The following is an 11880-nucleotide window of genomic DNA, read 5'->3' as shown; positions in this document are numbered from 1 at the left end:
AAAAAGCCTTGCGTTCAAAGGGCAGGGCATCGCACCGAACGGGTGGTGGTGTTCCGTGGACTGCCTGGCAGCGCTGGGCCTCTGGGTCCGAGCTGGACAGGGCCGCCTCCCAGCCCTCCCTAGTTGACAGACTTGTAACGGCTATATGTGCATTGTACTGGCAGGCCCACACCTTTTACAAAGATGAAAGGCAAACAGAATCCGGATACAGCTGACGAGGCAGGGCGGAAGAGATTCCCCAGACACTCACAGGAAACGATTGCGCCTACATGAAGCAGTGCACAGTATGTGTGGTGTGGTGTGTTGAGTTGAGTTGAACACTTGGCCCATTTCAAGATTTTGACTAGTACCATATACAACCAATGTATTATGCCCGTAAACATTTCATGCTTACTCTGCTCTCGGTTACGGGAGAGGCAAAGATTCTTCTTCATGCCCGCAACCCCGATCAGTTACTTTCCCCCATTAGGCTCTGTTCTTGTTGTTGTGACTGAGAGAAGGATGAAAAGGAAATTGCACGGGCCTGCCTACTGGCTCGAGCCGAGCCACCACCGCTGCCACGTGCAGACAGAGGAGAGTTGAAAGATCAGAGGAAAGAGAAAAAGGAAAGAAAAGACGCGCGTCGCAGCAACAACTGCGTCCGCCAGAGCGAACGTTGCTCAAAAAATGGCTGAGGCTTAACTTGGTTAACGGCAAAACTGGAGACTTTATTCATATCCTTCTCACATACCCCACCTTCCCACACCCTTCATCCCCAACCACGGTGGAGTCATACTGGGAGAGTTCTGGCCAGCTCCGCTGCTGCTGACCAGCTCCGGATAATTACCGACGCCTTGAAGCGAAAATCCCTGCAAGGACTGTCCTTTTCCCTTTAAGGGCAACCCCCTAAGGGTTGCCTCGTGTCACGTAAGGGGAGGCAGGGTTTGCCCCCTCTGCACTGCTCTGACAACGTTGTGGCAGAAACGCGACACTGAAGCCATAGGCCGTCGGCGTTCATTGGCGGTGGCGTTGAAACCGTTTTACTCCGCGATGATTTTAAGGAAAGGAAGTCGCATAACGCTCCCTGGGTCAGTGGACGCTTGAATCGGTCTAATAGGTACAGTCCCCGTCAAAAATATACAGCCCTAGGAGTTTGCTTCTAAGCTGTTTAGCGGGGCTCTCTGCCACATCTAGCAGTCCAAAGGTTGTGAGGACAGAGGACGCGAAGCTATTCATTCCTCTTTAGATGGATTACAGTCGCTGAGGATGCATAACGAGGCATGCTGCGGACCTCATAAGCAAACCCCTTGGGCTGTATACTTTTGACGGGGGCTGTACGTGGGGTGACGAGAGAGAGATGTGGGCTGCATGCGTTAGCGCTGACAACGATGTGTCGGACACGCGGCACTGCTGCAATGGGCCGCAGCGTTCATTGGGTGAGCAAACTCTCGCGATCAACCATTAACTGCCACCTGCCAGGGTGGCAGGCTAGATGCGCTGTCTATCCAGTGTCCGGAACGCATTCAACGTTAGAGACGCCAAGCCGCTTATAGTTGATACACATGCCATAGCTTTCGATCTGTAGCCAGGTTCAGCAGTAGCTGAACCGCACCATTTTTGTTGAACTCGCCTCAAACCTGACAGCGGAGGCCGCCCTTAGATGGAGGCGAAACACAAAGGCGCCCGTGTGCTGTTCGATGTCAGCGCACGTTAAAGATCCCCAGGTGGTCGAAATTATTCCGGAGCCCTCCACTACGGCACCTCTTTTCTCTCTTTCTTCTTTCCTCCCACCTTTATTCCTTTCATTACGGCGCGGTTCGGGTGTCCACCGAGATATGTGAGACAGATACTAGGTCATTTCCTTTCGTGGAAAACAAAATTTAAATTCTGATTCCGAGGGACTCCAGGATATAGCGGCCTGTGAAGATTTGTATGAGCCTGATGTGTTGGGCCTGTCGGTGGGCCTCCACCAGTTCTCCGATCGTGTTGTGGAGGCCCAGGCCTAGTAATGTCTGTGGGTGTGCTGAAGTGTTATCTTGAATGCCTTGCGGATCAAGGCATCGAAAGCATTTATGTCGTGTTTGATAGTTGCAGGTATGGGGTAGTGTACAGCAATGGCGTAGCCATAAATATTTTTCGGGGGTGTTATATGCCACCGTAAAAAAAAGAGAGCAAAAAGAGAGAGAGCCTGGATCCAAACGGTATCTTAGTAATTTTTTTGCTTTAATATAAAGACGAAGGGTTGGTTTTTTTTTCTCACTGTAATATCTACATAAAAATACGAGTGCACACACAAAAAAACTCATGAACATTTAGTCTCTCACAAAAAAAAAAACTAGTACGAAGGACCGCGGTTATATTTATCACATAATATAAAACAACACAAAAACTTCCGATCTACAACAAATTCAGCAAATGCGAACGAATGGCATTTGTAAAAACTTCTACACCACGCATGTGAACCTGCGCCCGGCCGCAAAGTCGCTTTAAAATAAAAACACTTTTTATTTTCGTGATAGTTTATGACCATTTGAGGACAATAAAAAGTATGAAAAAGTAGGCTGATGTGAAAAGGTATGTTTAATTTGGTGAACTGTGCCTACAATTAAAAGGAACGCTATAGGTCGTGCGATGGCAAATAAGTGACTCTTTTCTGCAATAACTGTTCTTCCTACTATGAAGCCACGACTACCTACATCAATATTTTTGAGAATAAGCAACAGAGAACGACTGCACCAAAATCAATCGCGGACGGCGGTGCAGAGAACCACGGCTGAATCGAATGCAGCTTTTAATACTTGCCTAGCGACGACACAATACAGATTGAAAGGAGCTGTGCTGTGAACAAGCGGCGATCTGGACGATGCATAAATTACTAGGCGCGGACTCCACGCACTCTCCACGCACTCACTACTTTTTCTGTTTTGGTCATACATAGGCTATAAAAACTACTTCTCGGTTAGGGTGGTCTTTTTGAGATTTAAATTAGGTATCGCATCAATACAGGCCAATTTATATTCGTCCTCAGCGTCTTTCTAAGCTTTCCAACTGAAGGAACACAGCTTGCCAAACGAAAATGAAGAAAAAAAGTATTAAAAGCTTTCTTACAGTCTCCAAAATGTGCTATGTCAAGAATAACGCAATATTTGTAGTCCGTGTTGCAGAAGTAGCCGCCTCAAAAGGGGCTGACGTCTGAAAAAAAAAAATGATAGGGGCTTAACTTTGTTAAACCGAGCAGTTCTGCGAAAGGAGGCGTTCATTCTTCAATTGGAGGGGGCATTTAAACTCCGCCTTAGGGTGTGCACAATATCTTTAGTGGGTTAATGCCCATGTATGCTGAATTGGTAATTCCTACTTAAGATTCATAGATGGCGGCGAGTCCTCATGCACCACTACCAGCGCAGTGGCGCAGCGGTCAACCGATGTGCCACTGCACTGGCAGGTGGCTGTTTCTATCCCAGCCACCCGCCGGGATTTGTGCGACCCATGTTGCTCTTCCCGAGCAACCTCTCGCGCAGATGGCACGACGCTCGTCCGAACTTACCCGAGCTTACCCGAGTAACTCGTGTAAGCTCGAGTTGCTAGGCAACGGCGCAAGATCGTTTAGTAGCCACATCGCCACAAGCATACGCGACGAGCCGAGCTGGGCTCCAGTAGTGTCGCTTTCGCAACAAAAAAGAAAAAAAAATGCTTTTTACTTGTTACGCTGAAACAGAAATGCGCAAATTAATTACTCTCCTAAAATTTCGTTTCAATGTTCCCATTCAGCATTAATATTAGCTTGGCTATTCTGGAAGTAGGAGAGTGCGGGGTATGGCGAAGTAGCGGAAGACGGGAAACAAAGGAAGAAGAAAAACGGGCCACCATACTGCTGCCACAACACTACAAGTGTCATGCAGAATGTTCTATTCAGGAAGCAGCCAGATGTCGGCCCCGCTACTCATCGTGTTTCCGGCAAAGCAGCAGCAGCAGCTCCACTGTGTGTGCAGGTAATATGAGATGTTAACATCGCGTTACGGTGAGAGTAGATTGAGGAGCGGACAAACGCCGTGGCAGCTCATTAATTAGGTTTGAGGGTTCAGCTTAAGTTAAGGACAACTCAGCGAGCTATGGAAAGAAAAAAGATAGGTGTAACGTTAAGACATCGGAAGCGAGCGGAGTGGTGGAGAGAAGAAACGCGGGTTAATGACATCCTAGTCGAAATCAAGAGGAAGAAATGGGCTTCGGCAGGGCGTGCAATGCGAAGGCAAGATAACTGCTGGTCCTTAGGGGTAACGGAGTCGATTCCAAGAGAAGGCAAACTTAGCAGGGGACGGCAGAAAGTTAGGTGGGCGGATGAGATTGAGAAGTTTGCGGGGATACGGTGGCCGCAACTGGCGAAGGACAGGGATAATTGGAGAGACATGGGATAGGCCTTTGACCTCCAGTGGGCGTATTCAGGTTGATGATGATGGTCAGAATGACTCGAAGTCAAGTAGTTGAAAAGTTTTCATTCTTGAAAACTGCGCTCACTAGTGTGTTGGCCGATCGTCCAGTGCTATGAGGAAAGAAGATGTTATCGTCGTTGTGCCTGAGGTAATGCCTGCTTTAGGTATGTTGGGTTCTGCTGGGTATTTACAAGACACAGGACCAAGATGCGTAAATGTTCAGTACCGCTTTTATTCACGTTTGTGCGTTAGTAATGTCAGAGCAAGTAACAACTCGTTTAGGGCTAATGCCAGTCTTTCTGCTCTGTAGCACTATTGATTCACATCTGTTTCTTGTGTTCTTTTTAAATGGAAACAAAGATGTGCTACTACTTGAAACATCATTGACATCTTCACTTTGTCATCCCTGACAAAATTTAGTATTGCTGTTGTCACCATGTGGCGGTATCAACTCTCGATTGCTTCTGTTCTGTTATTATACCCATGGTGATGTAGTTTTTTTCTCATGTTCAAACGTTTTATTTCGCCTATGCAGTGTTGCAAAAACAACTACATATTCCATGTCAGTGCCTTTACAGTGTACGTTCATAATATTTTTTTTTACCTAATGTCTATGTGTACTAAAAGTAGCAGTAATTTCCATATTTTTATTCTTTGCATTATGTTACCGACAATAGCCATATTTCACATATTATTTTATTTCTTACGTGATAGCTTTGTTGTATTTACTTCGTACCATTGTTGTTTTTTGTCTTAACATGTTGACCCTCTGAATGTGCCCACCGCGGTGGCTCATTGGTTATGGTGCTCGGCTGCTGGCCCGAAAGACGCGGGTTCGATCCCTGCCACGGTGGCCGAATTTCGATGGAGGCGAAATTCTAGAGGCCCGTGTACTGTGCGATGTCAGTGTACGGTAAAGAATAACACAATCTGGCGGGCTAGTTGGTGGGAACATCAAAGGAACATCTGTGCTAAAAAAGCATAAAAACCAGTTGACGAGCGAAATTGTCGAGGCTGCCTACATCAGGAAGTCTAGGGAAGGTTGCGTCAGCACTCCTTCAATCTCTCTGTCCGAGAAAGAAGTTGCCTTTCTCTCTGGTTTTATTTGATTTTACCCGGTTATAGTGGCATCCTTTACATGGTGTCTGACGTTTTAACCGTGTTAGTTGTTGGCGTTCATCCTCAGTTATCCTTTTTAGCAGTTGTTTTAGCCATTGGCAGCAGCGGCAGCAAGCCGTGAACACCATTTGAAAAACTGCTCTTTTGCAGTGCCGTCTACTTCGAGGCCCCGCCGAACGTGCATTCGAAGCGCTGCATCGACTTCTGGCTCTACATTTCACGGATCCGCCCCAGTGACGAGGGATTTCCTGGCAAGAAGTCATCTGCACATGCGCACCCAGCCAGCTCGACCCAACAAAAAGCGGAGCATCTTCGGCCGCCCGTCACTTGGCAGCAGCGGCAGCAAGCCGTGAACACCATTTGAAAAACTGCTCTTTTGCAGTGCCGTCTACTTCGAGGCCCCGCCGAACGTGCATTCGAAGCGCTGCGTCGACTTCTGGCTCTACATTTCACGGATCCGCCCCAGTGACGAGGGATTTCCTGGCAAGAAGTCATCTGCACATGCGCACCCAGCCAGCTCGACCCAACAAAAAGCGGAGCATCTTCGGCCGCCCGTCACTTGGCAGCAGCGGCAGCAAGCCGTGAACACCATTTGAAAAACTGCTCTTTTGCAGGTTAGTAAGCGTATGTTTCCATAATATCTATTTTAATAGTATTTCTGCTGCTGCTGCTGCTGCTGCCATTTGCTGCCATTTGTTGACATTTGCTATGCTTTTTGCATTACTGAGATTCCTTTTGCGAGTACTTCTGTACACTTCAAGCAATGTCTGATTCCTGTAGCACGTGTGATGTGATCATCTCTGAGGATGAGCCATTTGTGGAATGTTCCAAATGCGAGAGCAACTATCACTTTGGAAAATGTGCTGGTCTTACTGAAAAGACCTTCAAATCGAAGTATGAGGCCACAAAGAAAGCGTGGCAGTGCCCATCATGCAGAAGTGCAGGAAGTAGCAATACATGTAGTAAAGAGAGTAGTGGCTCTGAAACAGATATCAAACTTGCGCTCTTCTCAATTAACCAAAAGTTAGAGCGGCTGATGCCCCTGGCAGAAAAAATTGAAAGCATGGAGGAGTCTCTTAGCTTCATATCTTCGAAGTTTGATGAATTTGAGCAAAAGGTCGGCCATCAAGAGGCTGATATCATGGACCTAAAGAAGAGGATATCGGAGCTTGAGAAAAAGGATGACTCAAATCAGGCAGCACAAGCTCAGTTTGAAAAGGAGATACACGATCTTGAATTCCGAAGCAGGCAGCTGAACTTGGAACTGCATGGCATACAAGAAGTGCAGGATGAGGATCTAACAGTCATATTGAATAACGTGGCTGATAAACTTCGAGTGCCTCGCTTGATGGAATCGGAGATAGCAACTGTTCATCGACTTCCCGCTAAACTGGATAAGACGCCAGGCATCATTGTGCGTTTTGCGAAGCAAGCTACAAGAGAAAACTGGTTGAAGAATAAGAACTTAAAAGATAGCGACCCGCCCATTTTCATGCAAGAAAATTTAACACGCCGAAATAGAGAACTGCTTCAGGCAACTAAAGTCTGTGCCAAAGAAAAAGGCTATAAGTTCACTTGGTATGTCAATGGAAAGGTTTTCGTTAGGCGAAGTGAGGGAATGAGTGCCATTCATGTGAAGGGAAAGAGCGATTTGGATCGGCTATAGCACTCAGCATGGTATCTTTCGAGTTTCTTCTTGAAACATAATCGAAATGCAGCAGATGTATTATCTGCCGAGTGACTTGAACCGCACTGCTTCGTGTGTTGCGCTGACAACGCTTAACGCTATTCACCTGAACGCACGCTCTGTAAAAAACAAGATATTGTGTTTAGAGGAGTTCTTTGGCGAATTTTCATTTCCTTTTTCTTTGATCATGCTCAGTGAGACTTGGAGCACAGATGATTCCGACGTTTTCAGGATGACCAATTACAAAACTTATTACTTGAACCGCTCCGGCCTCCGGGGGGGTGGAGTGGCTTTACTGGTGTCAGATGACATTGAATGCGACAAGTTGGACTCGTACAGTCTTATTACTGAAGATTTTGAAGTGCTATCAGCCTGTACTGGCAGGTTCGTGTTTTCGGTTTGCTATCGTCCACCGAAGGGAAATATGGTTAGGTTTTTGGAATTTTACGACTGTTTTCTTTCATTTATAACAGATAACAAATACACTCTAATAGCTGGAGGTGATTTTAATATCGATATGTTGAAGGATAACTCCTCTACTAGAAACTTTAACGCAGTCTTGGCCTCGAACGGATTTATTAATCTTATTAACGACCCAACAAGGGTAACACAAGAAAGTGAGTCACTTCTTGATCTGCTGATTACGAACACTTCCCAACCGATAGTTGAGTCGGGCGTAATATCATGTGCGATCAGTGACCACCTTCCAGTGTTTGCATGCATAAATAAGACTAGACTGGTAAAGTACCGACAGGAGAAAGCGAAGTACCAAAGTATAACCAATGCTACCCTCAATTCATTTCACAGTTCACTAGAACAAGTTGAGTGGGATAGTATTGACGTTACCAGTGACGCAAATGAGGCTTACGATGAGTTCCTCCGAGTATTTAAACAGCTCTACCATTCCTCTTTCCCGCTAAAAGTGCGTGCAATAAAGCGTAAAACTCGCAAACCTTGGATATCTTCTGAGTTGCGCCAAGAAATTAAAATGAAAGACAAACTGTACAAAATCTTTTTAAACACACGTTCAACAGATGACCTAAGCATTTTTAAGAAATACAGAAATAGATTAACAAAAAAGCTACGTCTCGCTCGTGCGGAATACTTCGCGACATTTCTTGAAATTAAAAATGGTTGCCACGATCTGTTGTGGTCAAGGTTGAATTTCTTACTGAGGCGTGAGCAACCACAGGCTGCCCCGCGGGCTTTAAAGCTTGATAACAAAGATGTATCCGGCAGAGAGTTGGCAGATGCCTTCAACAACTTTTTTACCACTCTTGCCCATAACACCCCGTCAAGTGATTTCAACACCTATTTTAGCTCTTACAATAGGGACACAATATTTCTGAACCCAGTTACGACAGAGGAGGTTATATCAGTCGTACAAAGCCTAAATAACAGCCATAGCTGTGACATTGACGGCATTCAAGTGAGGCCTGTCAAGCATGTTATAAGAGTTATTGCCCCTGTTCTTGCAGATATATTTAACTTATGCTTTACTACGGGCACATTTCCTAAAAAAATGCAAATAGCCAAAGTAACGGTTTTGTATAAGAAAGGAGACCGCAATGATTTAGGAAATTACAGACCAGTATCGATACTCCCAATATTCTCGAAAGCTTTTGAAAAAGTTCTCTATACACGGTTGTCTGATTTTATTGATAAACATGACCTTTTGTCACCTAATCAATTTGGGTTTTGTAAAAATAAATCTGCCGAGTTAGCACTACTCGAACAAAAGGAATATATACTAACACAGTTTGAAAATAAGGCCTTTGTTATTGGTGTCTTCGTGGACTTCTCGAAGGCATTCGATTTAGTAAACCACAGTGTACTCCTGAAAAACTTGGAGCGTTGTGGTATTCGTGGACTGGCTCAAATGATCCTGAAATCATATCTTTCGCATAGAAAACAGGCTGTAAGCATAGACAATGTGACATCTGAACTAAAACTTGTTACTTCTGGCGTTCCCCAGGGTAGTATATTGGGACCATTACTTTTTAATATGTACCTAAATGATATCTCCAACATTAACTCCGCCGCAAAATTTATTATCTACGCTGACGACACTAGCATCTTTTTTACTGGAAATGATCTTGATCTCCTTGTTCGGGAATGCAATGACACCTTGAGTGAATTACAAAAGTGGTCCGAATCCAGATACATGCGTATAAATGAGAAGAAAACAAAAGCTGTCATATTTCGTCCTAAAAACAAAGTACTTCCTTCCCCCATCGAGATTAAACTAAACTCACGACGTATAGACATAGTTGAACAATTTAAATGCCTTGGAGTAGTTTTTTCTTCCAGCATGTCTTGGGAACACCACACGGACCATATTGTCACGAAACTGGCTCAAATAACCGGAGTCATAAGTCGGCTCAGATACGTCATTCCAAGAACAGTAAAGTTACTCCTCTACAATTCACTTTTCTACTCCTATTTAAACTACTGCCATCTAGTGTGGGGCACAGCTACGGTTAGCTGTCTTCAGCGTATCTACATTTTTCAGAAAAAGTTCCTTCGTCATGTTTACAATGTCCCCTGGGACTCGCCAAGCAAAGATCTCTTTCTACAAAGTGGTGTGCTAAAAATACACAACTTGTATAAATATCGCTTGAGTGTCCGGTTTAAACTCGAAACACGTAGAAACGTAAACCACATACGTAAACTAGCTGAACTGCATACCCGAGATGCAAGCTACACAACAAGGCATGCGGAGACGTGGATAGTCCCGACCCCACGGTTAAACTCGGGTAGAGAACGCCTGCAGTTCACTCTTCCGTCCCTGCTAAACGCGTATATACATAATAATTTTGACCTTTTCAGTTCGTCAAACAGGTCTTTGCGTGATTTGTATGCTAGCATGTAGGATTTTTGTTTTGTGTTTTTTTTTCTCTCTCTCCTTTGCTTTCATTACCTGTGTCTACCCAATGTGAATATTGTGTCAATATTGTATAATGTTCTTTCGTTTTCTCTTGTATTGTATACTTGTTATCACCTTCTGTATTAAAAGTCTTGCTGTCAAGCTGCTGCCAAGCGAAAGGGGGCTGCGGCTTAGTCAAGCTGTTTCTCAGCTTTTTCTGCGCCTCCGCTGTCTGTATGTTTACAAGGCAGAAATAAAGAATTTGAATTTCATCTAACAACCTCCGCTTCCTCGGCTTTGTTATCCCATCCTGTTGTAGCAATGTCATTCCTGTGTTTTTAGCTTTTTTATGCTTGTGTTTTCTTCAGACCTTCATGCACCCTCAGCCTTGTTGTTCCATGATTTTTACATGTCTTTCACTGGTTTTTAGCCTTTTCTTTGTTAACAATCATACTCGTAGTATCCTTGATAACCCGGGAAAAAGTGATAATTTACTCGTTCGCGCTCTGAATGTGTTGTGCTTAGATAAATCCCCCAGGTGGGCGTGTTCTGTGGCGTGTGTATATAAGAGCGGGGCCTTGGGCATTTTTGAAATAAAGTTGATAGTTCAGCGCTCTGTCCTGCCCCTACTGTCTTTTCCTAACCGTGTTCGCGCTGCTGAAATCGTATGTACGTTAAAGAACCCCAGGTGGTTGAAATTTCGGGAGTCCTTCACTAGACTGAGTTGCTTTGGGACGTTAAACCTCAATAAACCAAACCAAACCTTTTGAATGGTCTTATAATACTAGACCGTTTTCGTGTTGACTTAACTGCGCCCTCCGGCCTCAATTCCATATGAGACTAGCAGTATGAATAAATAAGCTTTCGAAATCGCAGGATGTTGGCGACATATTCACTGCGGTTCTTATGCCTGCGCTTCCACACAGATACCGCCGATACCCCAACCATGCGGCGGACAAGTCCGCGGAGGATCACCGCTTCTGGTCATGTCCCCGAGCCGTGCCGCGGGCGCCGTCCTCCTCCGCCGGGGTCGCTGTAAACCGCAAGGATCTGAAAGTCTCGAAGACGTGCGGACGAACCAGAACCTCTGCTTTCTCGCTGTCCTTGCCTTGATGTTCGCAGCGGTCGGGTGGGCCTTGGCCTCATTCTTTAGTGGAGGCCACGGGCGCAGTGGTAATACCGAAAGCAAAGAGCCAATCTTAATCCTAAGCAAGCAAAAGCTAGCTCTGCATCATCGCAAGAATTTCTTTTCTGGTCCCCAGCTCAGCAAGGACCGCAGTCCGACCAACCAGACTGCTGAAAGGAGTGTGAGCGCCGAGTATAAGCGGCCGAATTTGAAAAGAATGATGTCCTCTCGAAGGCGGAACTTCAAAGATCGAACTCTTCGGAGAACTCGGACCTGTCAAAGATGCGGCAGTGAAGATGGTTTAAGAGAGTTGGCGATGACGGAAAGGCGCACAGTCATCTCTGACCAACAAAGCATTGACCGGAGCAAGTCGCTGCATTCTGCCAAAGGACCCCGAGCTCCGAGGCCTCAAACGGTAGTCACTGAGCCCCGCGAGGCTGGCAGTACCGAAGAACTAGACAATGACAATGTGTCTGCCTTTGATGAAAAGGGATCGCCCGCAGGATATGAGAACAGCTCAAGGATAACAGACACCTACGGAACTAGCATCGAAGTTGAGAACATGATGCATGAAAGTTCTGCAGATTATACGGTGAACGGCGAAGCTGCGGGTGCATCCGGTGAGACAGTTGCCAGCGTCGGTGAAAATCATCTGGACGGGGTGACAGTAGGGTAA

At 45.6% G+C, this 11880-nt stretch overlaps 1 protein-coding gene across 1 annotated transcript; it reads left to right on the top strand.

The window, feature by feature from the left end:
• Positions 1-3872: 3872 nt before the first annotated feature.
• On the top strand, positions 3873-11880 carry LOC149366956 (uncharacterized). Its single transcript, XM_089572360.1, has 2 exons — positions 3873-3968; positions 11005-11880. The coding sequence occupies exons 1-2, from the start codon at positions 3873-3875 to the stop codon at positions 11878-11880; spliced, it is 972 nt and encodes a 323-aa protein (XP_089428486.1).

Source organism: Amblyomma mixtum, chromosome 1 (genome assembly GCF_055824585.1).
Source record: "Amblyomma mixtum isolate Tamu chromosome 1, ASM5582458v1, whole genome shotgun sequence".
Lineage (NCBI taxonomy): Eukaryota > Metazoa > Arthropoda > Arachnida > Ixodida > Ixodidae > Amblyomma > Amblyomma mixtum.
Note: the sequence above shows the minus strand (reverse complement) of the source record. Positions and strands in the feature narration are given on the sequence as shown.

What these genes read in the sequence shown, in the direction of transcription:
- LOC149366956 (XM_089572360.1), top strand. Translation starts at nt 3,873, where the DNA reads ATGCAGAATGTTCTATTCAGGAAGCAGCCAGATGTCGGCCCCGCTACT. An exon ending in CAGCTCCACTGTGTGTGCAG is followed by an intron (nt 3,969 to 11,004) that starts GTAATATGAGAT and finishes GCTTCCACACAG; the next exon opens with ATACCGCCGATACCCCAACC.